Genomic DNA, 19,181 nt, shown 5'->3' with positions numbered 1-19,181 from the left:
GTGCACTTGGACACCGATGGCACCTTCTGAAAGGCTGGATCTAAATTCTGGCTTTCTTTTGGGCAGAACATGAATTATATCTTGCTTGCTTTAAATAGGACCATGCTGGACGTCCCAATTTTGTTTTGTTTTTTATTGAAAAAAAAAAAAAAAAACACCACCTCATGTCAAAGGCTGACTTCCAATACATTGCTGAAGTAGCTGTTCTGCTACATACAAATATTGATCCAGAATCAGTCTAGAAAATTAAGCATTACATTCCCACAAAGATTCAGCGTGCTAAGGGTGAACAGCAACCATCTGTCAAAGCTCTTGTTGCAAGACAAATTGCTCTCCAAACAGTAGGTGGTTAGTTTGCCAGGATCAACTAAGGGTCCTGCAGTGCTTTGGAGCTGTCTCAGAGAGGAAGGTGACTGCCCTACAGACCAACTAACAACTACAGCAGTAGTGTGACCCATAGATGACAGATAGCCCCTTGTCCTCTCCTAAACAGTGGGCAAGTCTGTTGGGACAAGGTCATTCTTAGCCTGGCTAAAGAGCTTGCTATTTTGATTTGTAAAAATCTCCCCGACTCCGCCTCTAATTTTATGTGCAGCTGTAGACAGACAGGGCCTCCTAAAGAGCTGTCATAGTTTAGGTGGCTTTGGGGATGAGCTCTCACTGCCATGTGATTAGCATAATATATAGCCTCTGACAGCTAAACTATCACTTGCCTTCTCACGGCAGAGTTGTTCTTAGTTGAAAATGGGAGTGTGAACGGTGAGTATTTGGGCAGGTGGGGCTCATTCGCCATGGCAGACAGTCCACCTAGGATAACGGACTCTGATTTCAACCCAAGAACATGAGGCCTGGCCAGGCAGTTTGTAAAAGCGTGCCAAAAAATGTGCCAAACACACATGCTTTATGGGTCTTTGTCTTCAGGGAGCATATTACTATAATGCCATGGCATCCGCAGGAAGCAAACGTGCAACTGCTTCACCTGACAGCTGTGGAAAATAGAAAAAGGCCACCTCATTAAGGCCACATGCAGCTGAAGCAGCAAGCCCAAGAATTATGTTTGGCTTCACTTAATGTGGAAACAATGACTAGGAAATCAAGAGAAGTAGCTGAGACACTGAAAAGAAGAAAAGTGCATATTGCCTGCATACAAAAAATAAAATGGAAGGGGTCAAAATCCACAAACACTAAAGAGGGTTACAAGATAATGTATCGCGGCTCAGTAGCAAGGAGGAACAGAGTAGGAATAATCGTAGCAGAAGTATTACAGGACAAGCTAGTGGTCACCCTAAAGAAGAGCAACTGGTCAATGAAAGTTAGAAGAGTACTGACAGAGAACAAATATTTGTGTTTTTTAATGCAGATGTGCACCGCAGGTGGGTTGTATGACTGAGGAGAAGGCAGAATTCCAGATAGTGCTGAACCCAGTGACAAGTGAAGTACCACAAGCAGAGTACTTGATTATTGGAGCAGATCTCCACAGAATGTAGAAGAACACAGTGAGGACTACAATGACAGTCATGGAGGATGAGACTTTGGAACCAGAAATGAAGCTGGTGGGACTATTTTAGAGTTAGCCAGAGCCCATGGCCTGATTGTTACCAATACATACTTTGTAAAGAGGGAAGAGCACTTAATTACACACAAGTGTGGTGCCAACAGGTCCGAGGTCAATTGTTTGTAAATTGCTCTCCTGGGTTCAGTTTAGTCTCTCTCACACTTTTAGATCTCTTCCTCTTGTAAGGAAGTAATCTAAAAATGTGAGAGACACTAAACTGATGCCAGGAGAGCAAATCATAAGCAATCTATATTGCTGTGCAATGGACTTCTGGGTGAAAAGGCTAGTGGGGGACAAAAGATGAGTTGTGGAACAAAGAGGTGGAGCCTTGCGGAAAGGGAAGTTAGTCTGAGGTATAAGGACAAAGATTCTACTGAGTTTGGGCAACGATCAAACTGACCACAATGATACCAAAGTGGTTTGGGGGAAAATAGCCAATCATATTACAGAACGTTCACGGGCTGCATGTGACCAAACAAGAGGAGGGAAATTTCATTGCAAGGGGACATGGTGATGATCAAACAATGTGCAAGAAGCTGTAAAGAAGGAGGAAAGGTTTAAATGATGGCAGAAAGTAGGAATGGTAGAAAATTATGAGGAATACAAGCTGGTAAAGAAAACATCAAAAAAAAAAGCAGTTACGAAAGCTAAGGATCTGTCATTTAAAGCCGTTTACACAGGACTACTACGGAAGGAAGGAAGGAAAGGAATATATAGATTAGACAAGATTAGGCAAAGAAGCACAGAGGATTTGGGAACTGTGAAGTGAATTAAAGAAGAAAACAGAAGAGCACTGGTGGAGGAGTGTGAAGTCATTAGGAGATGGCAGCAGTTTTATGAGAAACTGCTCAATTAGGAGAATGTAAAGAAACCACTGAGGAAACTATGCACAAGCAACAACCTTACAAGACTTATCATCCTGGTGGAGACTCAGTCATTGCTCAAGATGATGAAACATGGCAAGGCAGTGGGACCGAATAGAATACCAATTGAAGCATTTAAAGCAACAGACCATGGTTATGACAAAAAACGTTTTTCACCTTAATTCACTATACTGAAAATTGCAAATTGGTCCCTATTTTTAAGCATAAAGGAGATGTGCAAGAATGTAGTAATTACCAACCCATCAAGATAATGATTCACACAATGAAATGCCTGCAAGAATTATAAAGAGTGTGGGAGGAACTGGAGCACCAAGTAAACAACCACCATTTCAGGTGTATGCGAGGAAGGTCAACAATGGATGCAGTGTTTGCAGCCTGAATATTGCAAAAGTAGCACAGGGAGAAACACAAGGAATTGCATTTAGAATAAGAGATGTCTTATGACAAAGTTCCTAGAGAATTATTATGATGGCACCTGCTGTGGCACAATCTGCCAGACACATACGTTCAGACTATCATGGACATGTACGAGGGTAGCACAATAGCAGTGAGAAGCAGCTGAGGCTACAGTGAGTCATTCACCATGAGGGTAGATCAACATCAAGGATCAGCCTTAAGTCCATTCACATTTGTGATTGCAATGGACACCTTGACACAGGACATCAGGGGAAAAGCTCCTTGGAGTATTCTTTGTGACAATGACGATATGTTGTGCCGAGAAGATACTACAAACTGGAAAGGGAGATACAACTATGGAGGGCTGCATTAGAAGAAAATGGCTTACGAATCAGCCAACAAACGATAGAATACATACGATACTTTGTTGAGAGATAATGAGAACCCAGTAAAATTAGATGGTGTAGAGTTAGAGTCTGTGCAGCCAGTGTTGGCTCAGTGTTGAGGCATGTTGGGAATGTAAATGCAGACGTTAGGAGTCACATGAAGAGTACTTGGTGTAAACCAGTGGTTTTCAACCTGCGGTCCATGGACCCCTGGAGGTCCACAGACTATGTCCAAGATTTTCAAAGGGGTCCAAACTTCCATTAAAAAAAAAATTAGGAGCCTGCAAATGAAAAATAAAGTTGAAGGGAAATCTCTGCAATAAGAATATGCCAAGTAAACTAAAGAACAAAGCATATAAGTTCATGATTAGGTCAGCCATGATGTCTGGGTCAGAATGCTGGCCAATGAGGAAGAACGAACAACTGCTTCGCACTCCTGAAATGAGAGTGCTCAGGTGGATGCTAGCGCTGATAGGCTACATAATGAAATGGTACAAACCACAATGCAGGTTGCTCCATTGCGGAAAAGCAGAGGGAGCATAAACTGAGATGGTTAGTCATGTGAGATGATGTGATGTGTGATATGTTGGCCAGAGTACAAAAGCGAATAGTCACAGAAGGCTGTTATCAGCTAGGAGGATACAGCCAACAAGAACACTTGAAAATGAAGAACAAGAACCACCATCCCCAAACGATCAGATAAGGCAAAGGCAATGAAGAAGGAAATAAGAAAGTGGAGTAACACTCTATTCTGAAGAAAGCACAAATGCACACATGGAGAAACAAGTCTACAGTGTGGACAGAGAAGGTGAGGTGTTGGAAGAATGTAGAATGATGCACATCTTTGTGATTTAGGCGGCATTTTGGCAGACAAATAAGCTATGCACCCATTCGTGCATCACCACTATTACTATCACATAAACCCAGTTCATAACAAACAGTCTGTCAGCAAGGTTTGACTCTGTTGATCATGGATTTTTAATAAATCATATAGAACGGATGGTGGACCATTGCTGTGCTGGCTCTGATGTCTTAGTAGCTAGCCCTCAGATTGGGAAGTCCTGTCTGGATATCAAAATGTTCATGGATCAAACCTTGCTCAGAACAAAATGTAAAGCCCATCTCTTTACATCAACTCCACCATGTACAGTATTGTGGCCAATTAGTATGCACACACTCACAGCATTTCATAAGGAAAGAGTAGAGGATACAGTCTTTTAGACCAAAATGCCACTTAAACATTGGCTGCACTCGGGTACAAATGCTTTGATCATTCACTTACCCCACTAAATTCAGTGATATTAGCCTCTCAATGTCAGGAGCACAACGTGTATTTGACAAATTTAACAGCAAGTAGTTTTTCAAGGTAACATTTCTGTTAGTATTTCAAAAATTAAGGTTTAATTATACCTCATTTATTCAATGGAAGATCTCTCCCATTTACCTTAAACAGTGTAGCTGTCTCTGGGATTATTCCTCTGATTTTCACCTGAGGTTCCAAAGGAAGCGGAATAAGTTCCACATCTGATAAATTCATCTTCTCATTGTCTGCAAGTAATGCCTGTAGCCTCTCATTCTAAAAGAGCAAAAACCCAAAAGTTCAATTAGATGAAAATGTAAATAGAGTTTAAAAGAAATATAGATGGAAAAGCATGAGAACAACCTTTACAGAAATATTTATATAGTTGGGTATAAAAATGTGCAGTAACAAAAAAGTAGATGTATATCCATATAATATAGCATTTATAAAGCACTTTATGCCTTCAAAGCAATGTAACATCCATCTTTAGCACAATGTGAAATTAAAAAGAAATTGCAGAACAGTCGAAGTAATCAGATATTCTACACCCAGTTCAAAGCCAGTCATATAAATACATGCAGGTTTAGATATGTCAATGATAGTAACCTTCCAATAATTTCTTTGTATTTTTGTAAATTGGCTACATGCCCCTATGAAGGGGTGTTAGTTTTCCACATTAATAGAGGTCTTTAGTTCTCTTATACAAGATCTGTTCATAGAATCATAGAATATTGCGGTTGGAGGGGACCTCAGGAGGTCATCTAGTCCAACCCCCTGCTCTAGGACAGTGATACTCAGATCTCAGTGGTTCAGGAGTAAATTAGCGATCAACATTACCCAAAAGAGCCGTTGAATTCACTCTATTTTGTTTCATTTACTATAGAACTATTCATATTCTATTATAACTCATTTATATTTAAAACCGTATGACGGAGGAAATATTTAATTTATATATATCATTCTCGCAGCAAACAAGTTAATAACTTAGTGCAAGTTGATAACCTAATTGGTTAATAACATAATAAAAGCATCCTGATTAATAACTCAGATTAGTTAATAATTAAATCACACAGTGTTTTATATCATGTGCTTCAAAGAGCCACAGGAGACACATTAAAGAGCCACTTATGGCTCGCGAGCCGCAGTCTGAGTCTCACTGCTCTAGATATGATCCTACACTTGGAATTACACAGATGGAGCCCTGCACCAGTATGGAGCCCTGCTGATTTCAATGGGTTCACTCGTGCTGGTAACAGCCTGCGACAATCTCACTGTGGGAACTGGCCCCACATTTATAATATTGAATCAATACTGCACACATTTTTAAAACTGCAATTCAGTCAAAACGATTTACCTAATATCCTATATAATAAAGAACTTATGCACCAAATGCTCAACAGCTGCCCTATTTCCTCCTGCCAACCATGCACAGAATAGACATGAAGTGAAGACAGATGCAGCAGATTCCACTGATTTTAACGCCAGTCAGACTAGGGTTACCATATTCAAACATTTAAAAAAGAGGATACTTCACAGGGTCCCAGTCCCGCCCCCGCCCCGCCCCAACTCCATCCCTTCCCCGCCCCCATTCCAACCCCTTCCCCAAAGTCCCTGCCCCAACTCTGCCCCCTCCTCTGAGCACCCTGCATTCCCTCTCCTCCCTCCCGCTCTGATCTTGGTTGAGGGTTGCTAAGTGCTTACCTGCTCCCCACTCGCCCTGCAGCCCCTGCACCCCCCCCACCCCTGCAGCCTCTGTGCCCCCTGCCTGCCCTGCAGCCTCTATGCCCCTGCCTGCCCTGCTCCTCCTTGCCCTGCAGCCTCTGCACCCCACCACCTGCCCTGCCCCTCCTTGCCCTGCAGCCTCTGCACCCCACCACCTGCCCTGCCCCTCCTTGCCCTGCAGCCTCTGCACCCCACCACCTGCCCTGCCCCTCCTTGCCCTGCAGCCTCTGCACCCCACCACCTGCCCTGCCCCTCCTTGCCCTGCAGCCTCTGCACCCCACCACCTGCCCTGCCCCTCCTTGCCCTGCAGCCTCTGCACCCCACCACCTGCCCTGCCCCTCCTTGCCCTGCAGCCTCTGCACCCCACCACCTGCCCTGCCCCTCCTTGCCCTGCAGCCTCTGCACCCCACCACCTGCCCTGCCCCTCCTTGCCCTGCAGCCTCTGCACCCCACCACCTGCCCTGCCCCTCCTTGCCCTGCAGCCTCTGCACCCCACCACCTGCCCTGCCCCTCCTTGCCCTGCAGCCTCTGCACCCCACCACCTGCCCTGCCCCTCCTTGCCCTGCAGCCTCTGCACCCCACCACCTGCCCTGCCCCTCCTTGCCCTGCAGCCTCTGCACCCCACCCCCTGCCCTGCCCCCCCCGCTCCTCCTCACCCTGCAGCCCCTGCACCCTCCTGCCCCTGCAGCCTCTGTGCCCCCTGCTCCCCACTCGCCCTGCAGTCCCTGCACTCCCCCCACCCCTGCAGCCTCTGCACCCCCCCGCCTGCCCTGCTCCCCTGGCAGCCTCTGCCTGGCTGGGGCTTCGGATGCTCAGCGGCGACCGGGACACCGCGGGTCCCTGCAGCCCCGGCACACGCCGCACTCCTTGCCCTGCGCCGCAGCCTCCTTCCTGCCACGCGGGGTGATGGGGCCGCAGGAAGGGTCCCCCAGTGGCCGGGGAAGCCCGAGCCGCTGGCTGGGCCCGGCCTCCCCATGGTCCTGCGGGCTCGGCTGGGGCGCGCGGTCCGCCTGGCCTGCGGGGGCAGCAGCGGCCCCTTCGCCGCCTTCTGCGGCTGCGCCCCCCTTCCCCTGCCCAAGCTCGCTACAATGTAGCCAGGCAGCTGGGCTGCGCTGCGGACCCGACGGGTTGTGCTGGGGCCGGGCGGACCCTGGCTTATGCTGCCTCCCTATTTCCCCGGACATGTCCGGCTTTTTGGCAATTCCCCCCGGACGGGGATTTGAGTACCAAAAAGCCGGACATGTCCAGGGAAATCCGGACGTATGGTAACCCTAAGTCAGAGGCAAAGGGTGGCCTAGGGCCACTATATTAGCTCAAACACCCCTGGGCATATTTGCAAAGGCCAGTTGCTGCAGGCCAGAAGATAGCCCAAACCTACACATTTGCGTTAAATAGAAATATATCGGCAATTACTATATACAATGCATCTTACAAATGTTTCTCTCTGGTTTATGTGTAGGATAGATTATAGGCCAGAAGCACATAGAGGTTTTTTGTTTGTTTGTTTGAAATGCAGAATAGATATAGTTTCAAGAACATATGCATATTACCCAATTTTCATTATGTATTTTCCCTTCATGTATTATAGATACAATCACACAAAGCATGACTAAATATATTCCATTTTCTGGATAAACATTGTGCTATATAAATAAATTCAACTTAACAGGTTTGATGAAAGTTATAAATGCATATTAAAATATCCAAGACTCAAAATTTAGCTCAAAATTAAATTATGGAAGAGATAATGAATCTAGAAAGGAGCCACTGACCTCACAGAAGACTAAAGCTCCTTGTTGACTATTGGTATAAAGAACCAATAAACATATTAAAAAGGAGTTTTTGTTTTGTTTTTGTTCATTTTAACTCATACACCATAAATACTTAGAACCTAAAAAACACTACAGAGATTGGAATATATGGTATCAAGCTCTTCATCTAATATTTGTAATAAAAGTTCAGACATTTTCAATGTGTATCCACGATCCCTGAAAGCTCAGCTACGATGCAAAGCTTGTTTTTTTCTTAGCAAGATCCTGATTTTTATCCAGATTTTCAGGTGGATTAAAAAGGAGATGATAACAAGATCTAATGATAAATCTAAAATCAGATTATAAAGTCTATATGTCTCAATCTATATTAGTATTTAGGATTATAGTGGTTTTCAGTGTCTTGCTTATGCTATAGCGCATTCATACTTTTCCATGTAAATGTATACGAAAATCTCAGGCACGAATCAATATTAAAAAGTAATTTAGTACATGCTATGGAAAATGGGTCATACACTAAGGAAATGAAAAGTTCAGCACAACATTATTTGGGGGAGAAAGGAGGTGGTGGTGAAACTGGTATTAACGATGCTATTGAAGGACTGAAGGACATAAGCAGTAACAAAGATAAAATGAATAGAATGAACATGGCATACAGTCAAATCTCTCAAAAACACAGGAAGAAAAAGACTAATAAAATCAAGAATCATAAGTATACAACAAAAAAAACCCTATTGGTTTCTAACTCCTCTCACCAAAGGGTGAAGGGGGAAAAATAGATAAACTACTGACATAGTGAATACACAACAATTAATAGCTGAGAAAGGCGTAAAAAAACCTGTCTAAAAAACCTCAAAACATAAGCTACACAAGTACATGCCTAGAGATAGGGTCAGGCAGGATTACATTCAGGCAGCTACCATGACCTCGCTGGTTTTAGGCACTAGTTCAAGCAGAGCTAGTGCGTGTATATCTACCTGAGGTAGGAATCACACTTCCCAACTGCTGTGTAGATCATAGAATCATACAATATCAGGGTTGGAAGGAACCTCAGGAGGTCATCTAGTCCAGCCCCCTGCTAAAGCAGGACCAATCCCCAACTAAAACAATGTACCCTTAGAGCCAAAGCACTATTCTGGATATACCTCCCTGAGGGTACAAGAGTTATATTTGTATAAATTAAAGAGGAAAAATAAATTGATCAAAAAGAATCTTTGAGAAAAGATTTCCCAGAAATTTTAGTCTTCCATATGTGTGTCCAAAAGGTGACCAAAGAAACCAAAACAAACAGAACTAGAATAGCTCAGGGCAAAAAATGCAAAAGACCTGAAATACTTCAGGCTAAACAAAACACATACACTGCATATTAACATAAATGCTTAGCTTAAATAAGACGTTAGAAAAATTCAAAGTATCTTGCTACACAGCTTATCAAAAGTTTCCAGTGAAAACTAACAGTCGTACTCAAATTTTAACCACAGAAAGTTTTTATTCCCGCATTTACCTTTTTTTTACGATTCCCACTTTCACGCTGCACTGCCTTCATTAGATGAACCAGTCGATCTACAAATGTCTGCTGCGCTGCCAGCAAAGAACGCATAACCCTGACAGACTTATCGCCCTACGTGAACGAAAAAGAAACAGAAAATTAGGTCTTTGTTCCATAATTACATCTGAAATTTGTACATTTATTCTTAGTCTAGCTAGATTTCCCAAGTTAATAAAAAAGATCAATTATCTTTCGTTTCAGAGTTCATTCAAAGCACAGTATTTTCTGTAAAATGTAATCAAAATTGCTGTAGCTGGCAATCAGTTATCTGACCTTTTAGTGCACTTCAATTTACATCAACAATAATAATTTGAGTGGTGAACATTCATGCATGACAAACTAATTCACAGGGAGGAAAAAAGTAAGTTTCATGAAGATTCTCGCATGTGAAATACGCCTTTGTACTACATGAGTCACATAAAAACCTTGAAGCAGCATTAATGAGATGTGAAGTAAAATACAATGAAAGATACCCAACGTTAGACTTAAGCCAGCAAACGCTGTACACATATGTCAGAAGTTATGAACTATAGCTCAGGAGAAGGACCTTTTTTCACTACATCAGCACCCTCTACTGCTGACAGACAGATTGGCACTGCTTCTTGATTCAGCAAAGGCTAGTGATCCAACCTCAAATTTGTCAAGCAGGGCCAAATATTCCTCACAAATATCAGACACTCACTGCCAGATGCAAGGGGGTCTAGAGGCAAGCATGATATGAAAAGTCAGTTGATCGGAAAAGCAACAAATAGAGAAAGGGAAATACTTTCTTGATAGTTGCATTCATTTGTTTTGAACTAAAATTACATCATTTACAGCAGATCAAATGAATTCCTGGGAGAAGAAGTGGCTTGGCAGACTGTAATGCTTATGGCAGGGCACCGTAGGAAACTAGTGTCTTTTTAAAGAAAGCAAACACCTGCAAACTGCTTAATCTTTCATTACCTAAGGGATGGGTTACCTTTAATAGAGCCTGACTAAACCGTCTCATCACATTTAGGTACATTTCATGAGTCTTTGGATCCCTCTGCTGAGTGTCTTGGTCTTCACATTCCACTATTACATACCTTTAACACAAAAACAATCTCGGTTAGGTTGTCCTTCTGCGATACAAATCACTTACATGTGCAGTACTACAGCTGGGTAATAAAGATCTGCAATTACAGCAAAACTAATTTTTACTTGATTCAGGGCAAAACCTGAACCTTCAGGTAGCAGTATCAGGGACAGATACCCTGGGTCTTTCCACTGATATACAGACTACTTGAAACACTTGAGATTTACTTTCACTTAAGACATAAGAGTGGTAGCACTCAAACAGAGCAGGTACAGACGGGTAACCCAGACACACACCTCTGCCCCATTGCATTTCCATCTACACTAATAATTTGTCCTACCACTCATTGACAGGAGCGTTCTACCATTCTCACTGCTTTATTATCCATTCCTAATCTGAGTGCTACAAAATGGCAATTCAAACAACCTCCTGAACCCCCATTCCTGCCTCCCTCGCCCAATGCATTGTCACTGCATGTTCCATCAGCAATTGGGGTGGAAGAATACTTGAGTGATCCCAGAGCATGGCTTTGCAAATAAGTTACTATTCATTTTTAAAAGGACTACCAGACGAGAGGCCTCAGCCAAAGAAGAGAAAAATATTTTACAATCATTTTTGATTTGATGCCTTATTTTGGTAAATTATGTGTGGTTCTTACTCTGATTGCCCTTATGGGTTATTTCATATGTAGCATAGAAATGTAATTTCACTTATGCACGATAAAGTAACGCCAACCAAAACAGGCAGTTTGTCAATTATCACCCTTCTATCCTCTGAGATATAGTATAGCACAATACATAGAACTGTGCATATTCTAGGCGGGGCTATTTAATATGCAACTGAATACATTACATTTTCTAATGGTTGGTTTGGATTAAGTTAAGTGACTGTACAAATGTAGCGAACCTAAATCAGTCTTCACAGATGTTATGGACTAACTCCACCCACGCTGAGACAGTTACCTTTCTAATTACTTTATGGTGTTGCCCCAGGACTGGAGCTCCAACATGTTAGGCACTATACAGGATCAATGGAACACCACCTCCGACATCAGTAAGTGTTTTGAGGTGCATGGGCAGAATATTTTTGTTACTGATTGGATAACTGGGTTTTTCAATACTGTGAGAGCCCATAGCAAGTTTGATGAGTGCTGATAAGAATGCTGATTACAAATTAAACTAAATGAATAAATCTGAGAGCCGAGCTAACTACACTTGTCCTAATATTAAGTCTAGCTGATTTTATGCTCTGCTTAACAATTATGTTTCTACCTTTCTTACACAACATATACTTTGTTTCTATTTTAGATCACTGAAACCGGTTATATGCTGGGACAACTAATGTCAAGTCAGTGCTTAATTTGTAATGAAAGAGGTGCCGGGGTTCAAGCAATTATTTTTTACCCTTCATAACTGATACTGCAAGCCCAGAGGTTGCCAGGTCTATGAACTACCAAGCCTAGCGGTGTCAGGGCTCAACCCTGGCAAGCCACGGCACAAATTAAGCACTGTGGCAGGCACCCCAAAGAGAAAAATTCATTTAACAACATGGGAGATGAAAGGAGGTGACAACATGAGCCAATTCAAAAATGGAGCTGCAATTCTACTCCCAAGACAAAACTATGTAAAAGGTGCACATGGATATGAAGGACAATGTGCAGAGGATTGTATGACCTAGCTACATTTCTAGATTGAAGAGCATGTTTTGAGTAGATAGGGATTAATATCTAAATTTGGTAGCCACAGAAGAACTAATCAAAATGGTCTCTTCTCGATGTAGAAAATCAACTGCAGGAAACTGCACAATCCATTAGATAATCTGCTGTCGTGGGCTGTCTCTTCAAATTGATTCAAGAGCTCGCTACATCAAGTGAATTTTCCATCAAGTTTGTGTGCTATACACCTTTCTAAACTAATTTACAAATTGATAACAAAACCTGAAATGCATTCAGTATCCAGATAAATACCTGTGTTTCACAAGGGCTATACTCTTGATAAATCCTATAGCTAACCAGAAGCCATTGCCAAAGCTCTCTTACTCTTGCAGCAGTGATTGCTAGTAGCATAGCCTTTTTTAAGGGTACAAATTTAGATCTTACTACAGAGGAAATGAAGTCCGACAGCTTCTCGTGTGTATTTTCAAAGCTTATGAACTCAACAAGAGAAGGGAAAAAGGGACAATGCAAAGAAATTCATTAAAATGTGTCTTTATCTCATCTTTTTTTGCAAAGGAAAGTACTACATGGTATCTCTCTAACTTCTTGAGAGGCAGGCCCGAAGGCCTGATATCATATGCCTCATTAGATGATGTATACACAAAAAATAGTTTTAAGTCATCTATGCACAAAAGTGAAAAAGTACAGGAATGACTCTAGCATCACAGTAATATTAATGTGTTGCCTGAATTTCAAGGATTACTGAATTTTTCTATTGATTGTTTTAAGCTCATGCTGCGTCTGGTTAGCTGAAAAACGTAATTGATCAGCAGCCAAAAGGATTTATGGCTATGTCAGATCAAACTGTAGCTGTGACATTTTGACTTTGTCACAGAGAAATTGAGATGTCTGAAAAGAAAAGAAAGAATAAATTAGCTGATTTTGCGGTCAGAAGGCAAGAGTGTTTCGAGAGAGCTTGAAAGTTTGTTGACTGAATGAGTTAGGAAGAAGAAAGTTTGTTCCAAGTTTCAGAATGCAATGTACTTGTATTCTCTAGTGATACAAACCACACACAATCTTGCATGTATGAAAAGGTTTGGGGTTTTTTGTAATTGGCCAAACACAAAAGCTTCAGTAATGGCTGTGAAATGAACCACACATTTAAGTGAGCGAAGCTAGACTAAGTTATTTCTACTTAAATAAATAAGAATGTTTGACCGGACCAAATATTTAACATCTATTCCCAGTAATCACACTTGTAGTTCCTTACCTTCAGAACAGGAGCCCATTATATTTTTAGTTTAAACGAACATTCTAGGCTATGACAAAGAAAAAGTGTATGCTGGCATGGTGTATACTACAACCATGTGTTGTAGTAAATCATGTTTCTGTTTGATTAATGTTTTTAAATTTAAATAGTGTATGTGAGAGGGAAGACAAGGATATATTTTGCGAGGATGGACTTATTCTAACAGTGCTTCCAGTTGTAAGTCAAATTTTTGGCACACCATTTTGGACAATTTATTTTAATTCACCCCTTTCATTTCCAACTATTTTGTTCTATTCATAGCATATTAGTATTAGTTACAGCATACTTCCAATAACCATTTTCAATCAATGACATACAGAATTATAAAACAGGGGTACATTTTTAGTGCTGTGATTTAAGTGCAAAACTCCAATCATCTGGACAAGGTGTCACAACTATAGGTCATTCATGGGGGTGGGGGGGGGGGGAGATTTGCAGCACTACCTTATTTAGATATTCAAATGGTACTCATCCACGATAGCTAATAAAGGAAGCCTTAGTTTAGCACAACAGGTTTACAGTGCCTTATGCCAATTATGCATTTTATGAAGTGCTATAATACAGGGCACGAACTGAGTGCTATAGACAGATTGCTATGAAAACCAAAAAATCATAACACAATCCAAAACTGAATTACGTTTTTTTTATTCCAATTGAATGACACTTGTAGACCATAAAGTGAGAATTTAAAATTTTATTTTGATCACTGCATTAATGCAAATATAATGCTCTCACTTTATCTAGAGATATATGCATACACGTTATTCTATAAGCTAGTGACTGCCATCTTTATACTAGTTATCCTATGTAACTGCACACTGCGTAATCCTCATCCTTCCTTTTGTTTATTTAAACCCATTATTGCATCTCCAGTTTAGATATTAAGTTCCTCAGGGCAAGGACTATCTTTTATTCTGTGTCTGTATAGCACCTTGTACAACTGGACCCTGATCTCAAATTTGGGGACCCCAATACAAATAATACAAAGTAAGTTTTGACATACCAGTATAAGTAGTTAGCCAGTGTGGAATTCTTGCAGGCTCGGGATATCAAAAAAGTGCAAAGGTCTTGCTAGAATAGAGTAGAGTAAAAAAAAAAAAAAAAAAGTTATACGTAGAGCCTCAAAGCTACAAACACTAGAGTTACAGACTGACCAGTCAACTGGACACCATGTGAAACTGGAAATAACCAATCAGGCAGCAGCAGAGACCTCCCCCAAAAAACAGACAAACAAACAAAACAAACAAACAAAAATGAAGTACTCTACTGTGTCTGTATTGCATCTTAAAGGTAGGCACATATGGGCTGCCTGTCCCCATTCCCATGTTGCGGGGAGGGATAGCTCAGTGGTTTGAGCATCTAAACCTAAGGTTGTGAGTTCAATCCTTGAGGGGGCCATTTAGGGAACTGGGGCAAAAATCTATCTGGGGATTGGTCCTGCTTTGAGCATGGGGTTGGACTAGATGACCTCCTGAGGTCCCTTCCAACCCTGATATTCTATGATTCTAAAGTGAGAGCAGCTTGCTAGTGAGGGCTGAGTAGCCCCTCAGATGAACTATGGCAGCAGCCAACCCCAGGAAAAGGCTTGGGCTGAATTTTGTCTTGCTTCATTTGGGATTTATTTTGTGACTCACTAGAATTATACCCCAGGAAGTAAACTGCATGGACTTTGAGTGTAGCAAGGTGAGCGCTCTCAGATCGATAATACACCAGACAGTTATACTGGCTTCAGTGCAGTCATCAGTTCATCTCCCCATCTTTATCCAACATCTACTAGAAAGAGAAGGGCCAAATCTTCCAGCGGTGCAAATTAGGATAGTAACATTGAAATCAATGGAGTTAGGCCATTTATACCAGTTGAGGATCTTGTCCAGAAATGCACAGTTTTTGATGTGTGTGCTATATAGATAAAAATAGTTGAGATCTGTATAAAATAATTATATACACACTAATTAGAATATATGTAGGCACATTCAAGTTACCTTGAATGTAATATTATATGCTCACTATGTTTCTCTACATTCATTTTTATCTTTACCAAAAGGTACTGATTTTTGTGTTTAACAGAAAAATACATAATGCAACATTAACCTATTCCTGTTAGTGTGACTGTGTTCATAAACAACTTAGATATAAACATTAAGAAAAACCATCAGTATTTTCTTAATAAAGTAATCTTTATATTTAGTTCACTTGAACATTTCTTCTTAACACATTTCTATTCCCAGGGCAAGAGTAAAAACTAAAGTCTTGTCTTTTGGACTATGCAACAATGTACTTTCAGGAAGAGTCAAACATCATAACAAGTTTAGTGAACTTGTTATATTTAGCTTATTAGTCAAATGGGATAAAGACCAATATAAAACAAATACCCATTCAGTTATGTTGGATACTTCTTAGTTAGTAACTCTAACATGTTTTACTTACTTCAAGGTTTTCACTCTCTGCAGACTCCTTTGTTTTAGAAGTAGGAGGTGGGGAGGATACAGGAGGAAGGGGACTCGCTATGATCTGGGAACTGTAAAGTAAAGAAATAAAGCATGTGTTTTACAATTAGGATTTGGGATCACACTAACAGTTAAAAAAAAAAACACACACACCATGGTGTACATTCCATTTGCAATGGATATTAACTAGACTGTCCTCCATTTTTATAGGTTTCCCAAGTAGCCAAATAGGCTCAACAGCTAACAATAGTGGCAACATTAATTCCTCCAGAAAATCGAAACTTAGTTATCCTGTGGTTGTAAAAAAATTAAGCATGAAAACTTCAAGCACGTGAATGATCAGAGCCTGTTTCAAGGAAGATGGTGTACGATGCTTCAGTGGTGACGCTCTCTCACTATGTCTATTAGGAGAAGCAATGTTTCTTCTCCAGAGCAAGCCACATCATCAACATGGAGTCTTGATCAGCTCAGTTTTTGCTTTGAGGGACTTCCTTTCAAAGCACTACTGGGCTGGCCTCAAATCAGATTCAAGGCAATCTCACTAGAAGAGGTGAGATGCATTCTTCACATTCCCAGTGAATTGTGATTTGCAGGCAAATCTGATTTTAGTCTGCACCTGGTTTTAGTCTGAGGCAGTAGATTTTAGCCTTTCAGTGACACTGCTCTGCCACACAGATTATTTGAAGCCAGGGAAGTGGTCTGCCTTCCTTCCTCCTTTGGGGCTCTGAAAACACCCTCTCAAGAGTAGGATATCAAAAAGAATCACCTAATTTGAATGCTTAAGTGACAAGTCAGTATTGAAATGACTACAAGGCACCTTAAGCACAGACACTAAGTGCCATAAAGTTTTCAAAAATATCTAAGTCATCTAACACTTAGGAGCTTAAGTCCCATTTTCAAAAGTGACTTGGGAACCTAAGTTCCTTTGGTGCTTTTGAAAATATAACTCCAAGAGAATTGGCCTTAAGCATTTAACAACTTGAATCTGGCTGGAAGGGCAGGAACACCGAGAGGGATATTTGACAATGCTTTATATCAGTTCAGATATAAGGATTGGAGCAGCAACTGGACAAGCACACCTGTGGGGACCTGCTTTGGCAACTACAGTCAAGATGGAACCAATTGGAAGATTTAATGTGCAGGATTTAAACTTAGAGGTTTGTGCATGACTGCTGGCAATGGGACTACCTCATGCTCCACCCAATACTACTGCTCTAACGACTAAAGTACTTCAGGAGCTTAAGGAGTTTCTGTGTGTCTCATACTAAGGAGTTGAAATGCAGGAGTGAAAATCTTGGTGGATGATATATTTAAAGAAAGGCTTTTCCTCTAGGGCAAATAGGTAGGGATCCCGGACAACGGAGGCTGTCCTTCTGTGAAGGACTGAGAAAATATAGGTGATGAATAATCACACAGTAATTTTCCTGTATTGCAGGGAACAGGCATTCACAGGCCTCAGTACTTCCTTGCCTTCTATTTCTGTTTTCATAATAAATAAGTATCCAGGACCTTTGCAAACTTACATTTTTAGACCAAGTATCATCACAACACAAAGTTTTGTGCTAGATACCCTCAGATGACTGGGTTCTTGCTAGCCAGACACACACATATTTTAAGCAAACCCAACCTATTTCCAAAAACAACTTTCTACCAAAAATTCTCACCCAGTTCAATTACTAGCTAGATGTATTTAAAGTCAAAGAACCCAACAATTACTTTAATGTCTCAGGAATGGCACTATGAGACTTTCAACCAAAGAGACCCCATAGCAGCCTCAGAGCTTTAAGTCTTCAACATGATAGTGACTGGAAACATCATGAAGGTCTCATAAATAAAGCAAGAGTAGCAACCTTGCAATATAAAACTTAGTACATGCTAGTGACAAAACTGGAGCATGCCTGCAAGAGAGAATCAGTATTTTACTTCTGATGCCAATATTCCTTGTTTCTTCCCTTCTCAAAACAAAAGTCCCTTACCTGTCTATTTCTGCAGCATTCGTTCCTGATGCTGCCATACTCTCGGACATTGAACCCTGACTGTCCCTCTTATTTGGCTCTAATCCATTCTTTATGTCATCAAAATTTTCATATTTCAAGGCCTGGACCAACTGCAACAGGTACATCAACAAATCCTTGGAAAGACATAACACAGAGGAAAAAAATAGATACACTGAGAGATGAGCTGTTGGATGTTCAGCACTTTTGAGAATTACACCATTTATTCACAAGCCTAAATCAGGGTTTAATGATCAGTAAAGAAATGGAAGCAGGAACTGAGTCATGGCTAGTGGAGGGTAGAAAGAGTGGTCATGAATATAATATAACTTGGCACACAGGCGGTTTCTATTTCTTGCATTTTTTTCATTATTAAAAAGCCATAATAGCAATTTAACTACACATCTCAGGGTGTATATTTCTGTTTTAGAGTGGCTAATGTTAGTCTTCCTCATACCTTATTGTAATCAACTTCCACTATCCGTTTAATGGAGCCATGTTGGTCTTATTTAATGAAAATTGAACAAACTATTCACTTTAATGTATTTGACTTCCATCTGTAAAAGTTGGACAGAGCCTAGGACTTGGCTATCTAATGCTGCCTCTTCCCTTATGCATCATAAAAATTAAAACCAACAAAGCAATATAACAGTCCCTAGATTTGAATTCTTAAGACAGGGTTTTTAATTAATTATTACCTAAGGAATTTCCCCCCTCTGATGGTCTACCAGAACCTGTTCAGTGATCTCCAATGCATGGTGCAAGGAAGGTCTTTTTGGTCAAGAATATTAACAGGGATATTACTGAGGGAGTCAGTTTTACTGTAGGTGGGGTGCTAACTAGGAGGCAATTAGTGTTCCCTATTGTGAGCTGATCAGTTTTATGGGCTGCTTTTAAGAAAATGTGTTATGCATCCAAAAGGCACAATCATGAGTGCATAAAATTCCCTATCATAAAAATAGGAGGCAGATGTAATATGCATATTAAAACTTAGATAAAAGATTAGATTCCATTAAGTTTCCACCACTTACTGAGTGTTTTTACATGGGTTTTCAAAAAGAAATCCCCCTCTATCTCAAATGTTTTATCTCATTTCTAGCTAACAGAATATCTTTCTGCACCTTCTTCCTCAAAGGAATGCAATGTCAGGACACACCTG

The 19,181-nt window shown here is 41.0% G+C and overlaps 1 protein-coding gene across 2 annotated transcripts in view; it reads right to left on the bottom strand.

Annotated features, from left to right (window-relative positions):
• Nucleotides 1–19,181, bottom strand: part of PIK3C3 (phosphatidylinositol 3-kinase catalytic subunit type 3) — a 139,032-nt gene that overhangs the window by 74,099 nt on the left and 45,752 nt on the right. For both annotated transcript variants that reach the window (XM_034773560.1, XM_034773561.1), the window contains 6 exons: nt 18,005–18,159; nt 16,009–16,099; nt 14,585–14,652; nt 10,523–10,628; nt 9,517–9,633; nt 4,666–4,797 (listed from right to left, as the gene is read on the bottom strand). In XM_034773560.1, the coding sequence (XP_034629451.1) occupies nt 4,666–4,797; nt 9,517–9,633; nt 10,523–10,628; nt 14,585–14,652; nt 16,009–16,099; nt 18,005–18,159 (669 nt within the window). The remainder of the gene's footprint in view (nt 1–4,665; nt 4,798–9,516; nt 9,634–10,522; nt 10,629–14,584; nt 14,653–16,008; nt 16,100–18,004; nt 18,160–19,181) is intronic.

Source organism: Trachemys scripta, chromosome 6, assembly GCF_013100865.1.
Source record: "Trachemys scripta elegans isolate TJP31775 chromosome 6, CAS_Tse_1.0, whole genome shotgun sequence".
NCBI lineage: Eukaryota > Metazoa > Chordata > Testudines > Emydidae > Trachemys > Trachemys scripta.
This window is presented reverse-complemented; position numbering and strand designations above follow the sequence as displayed.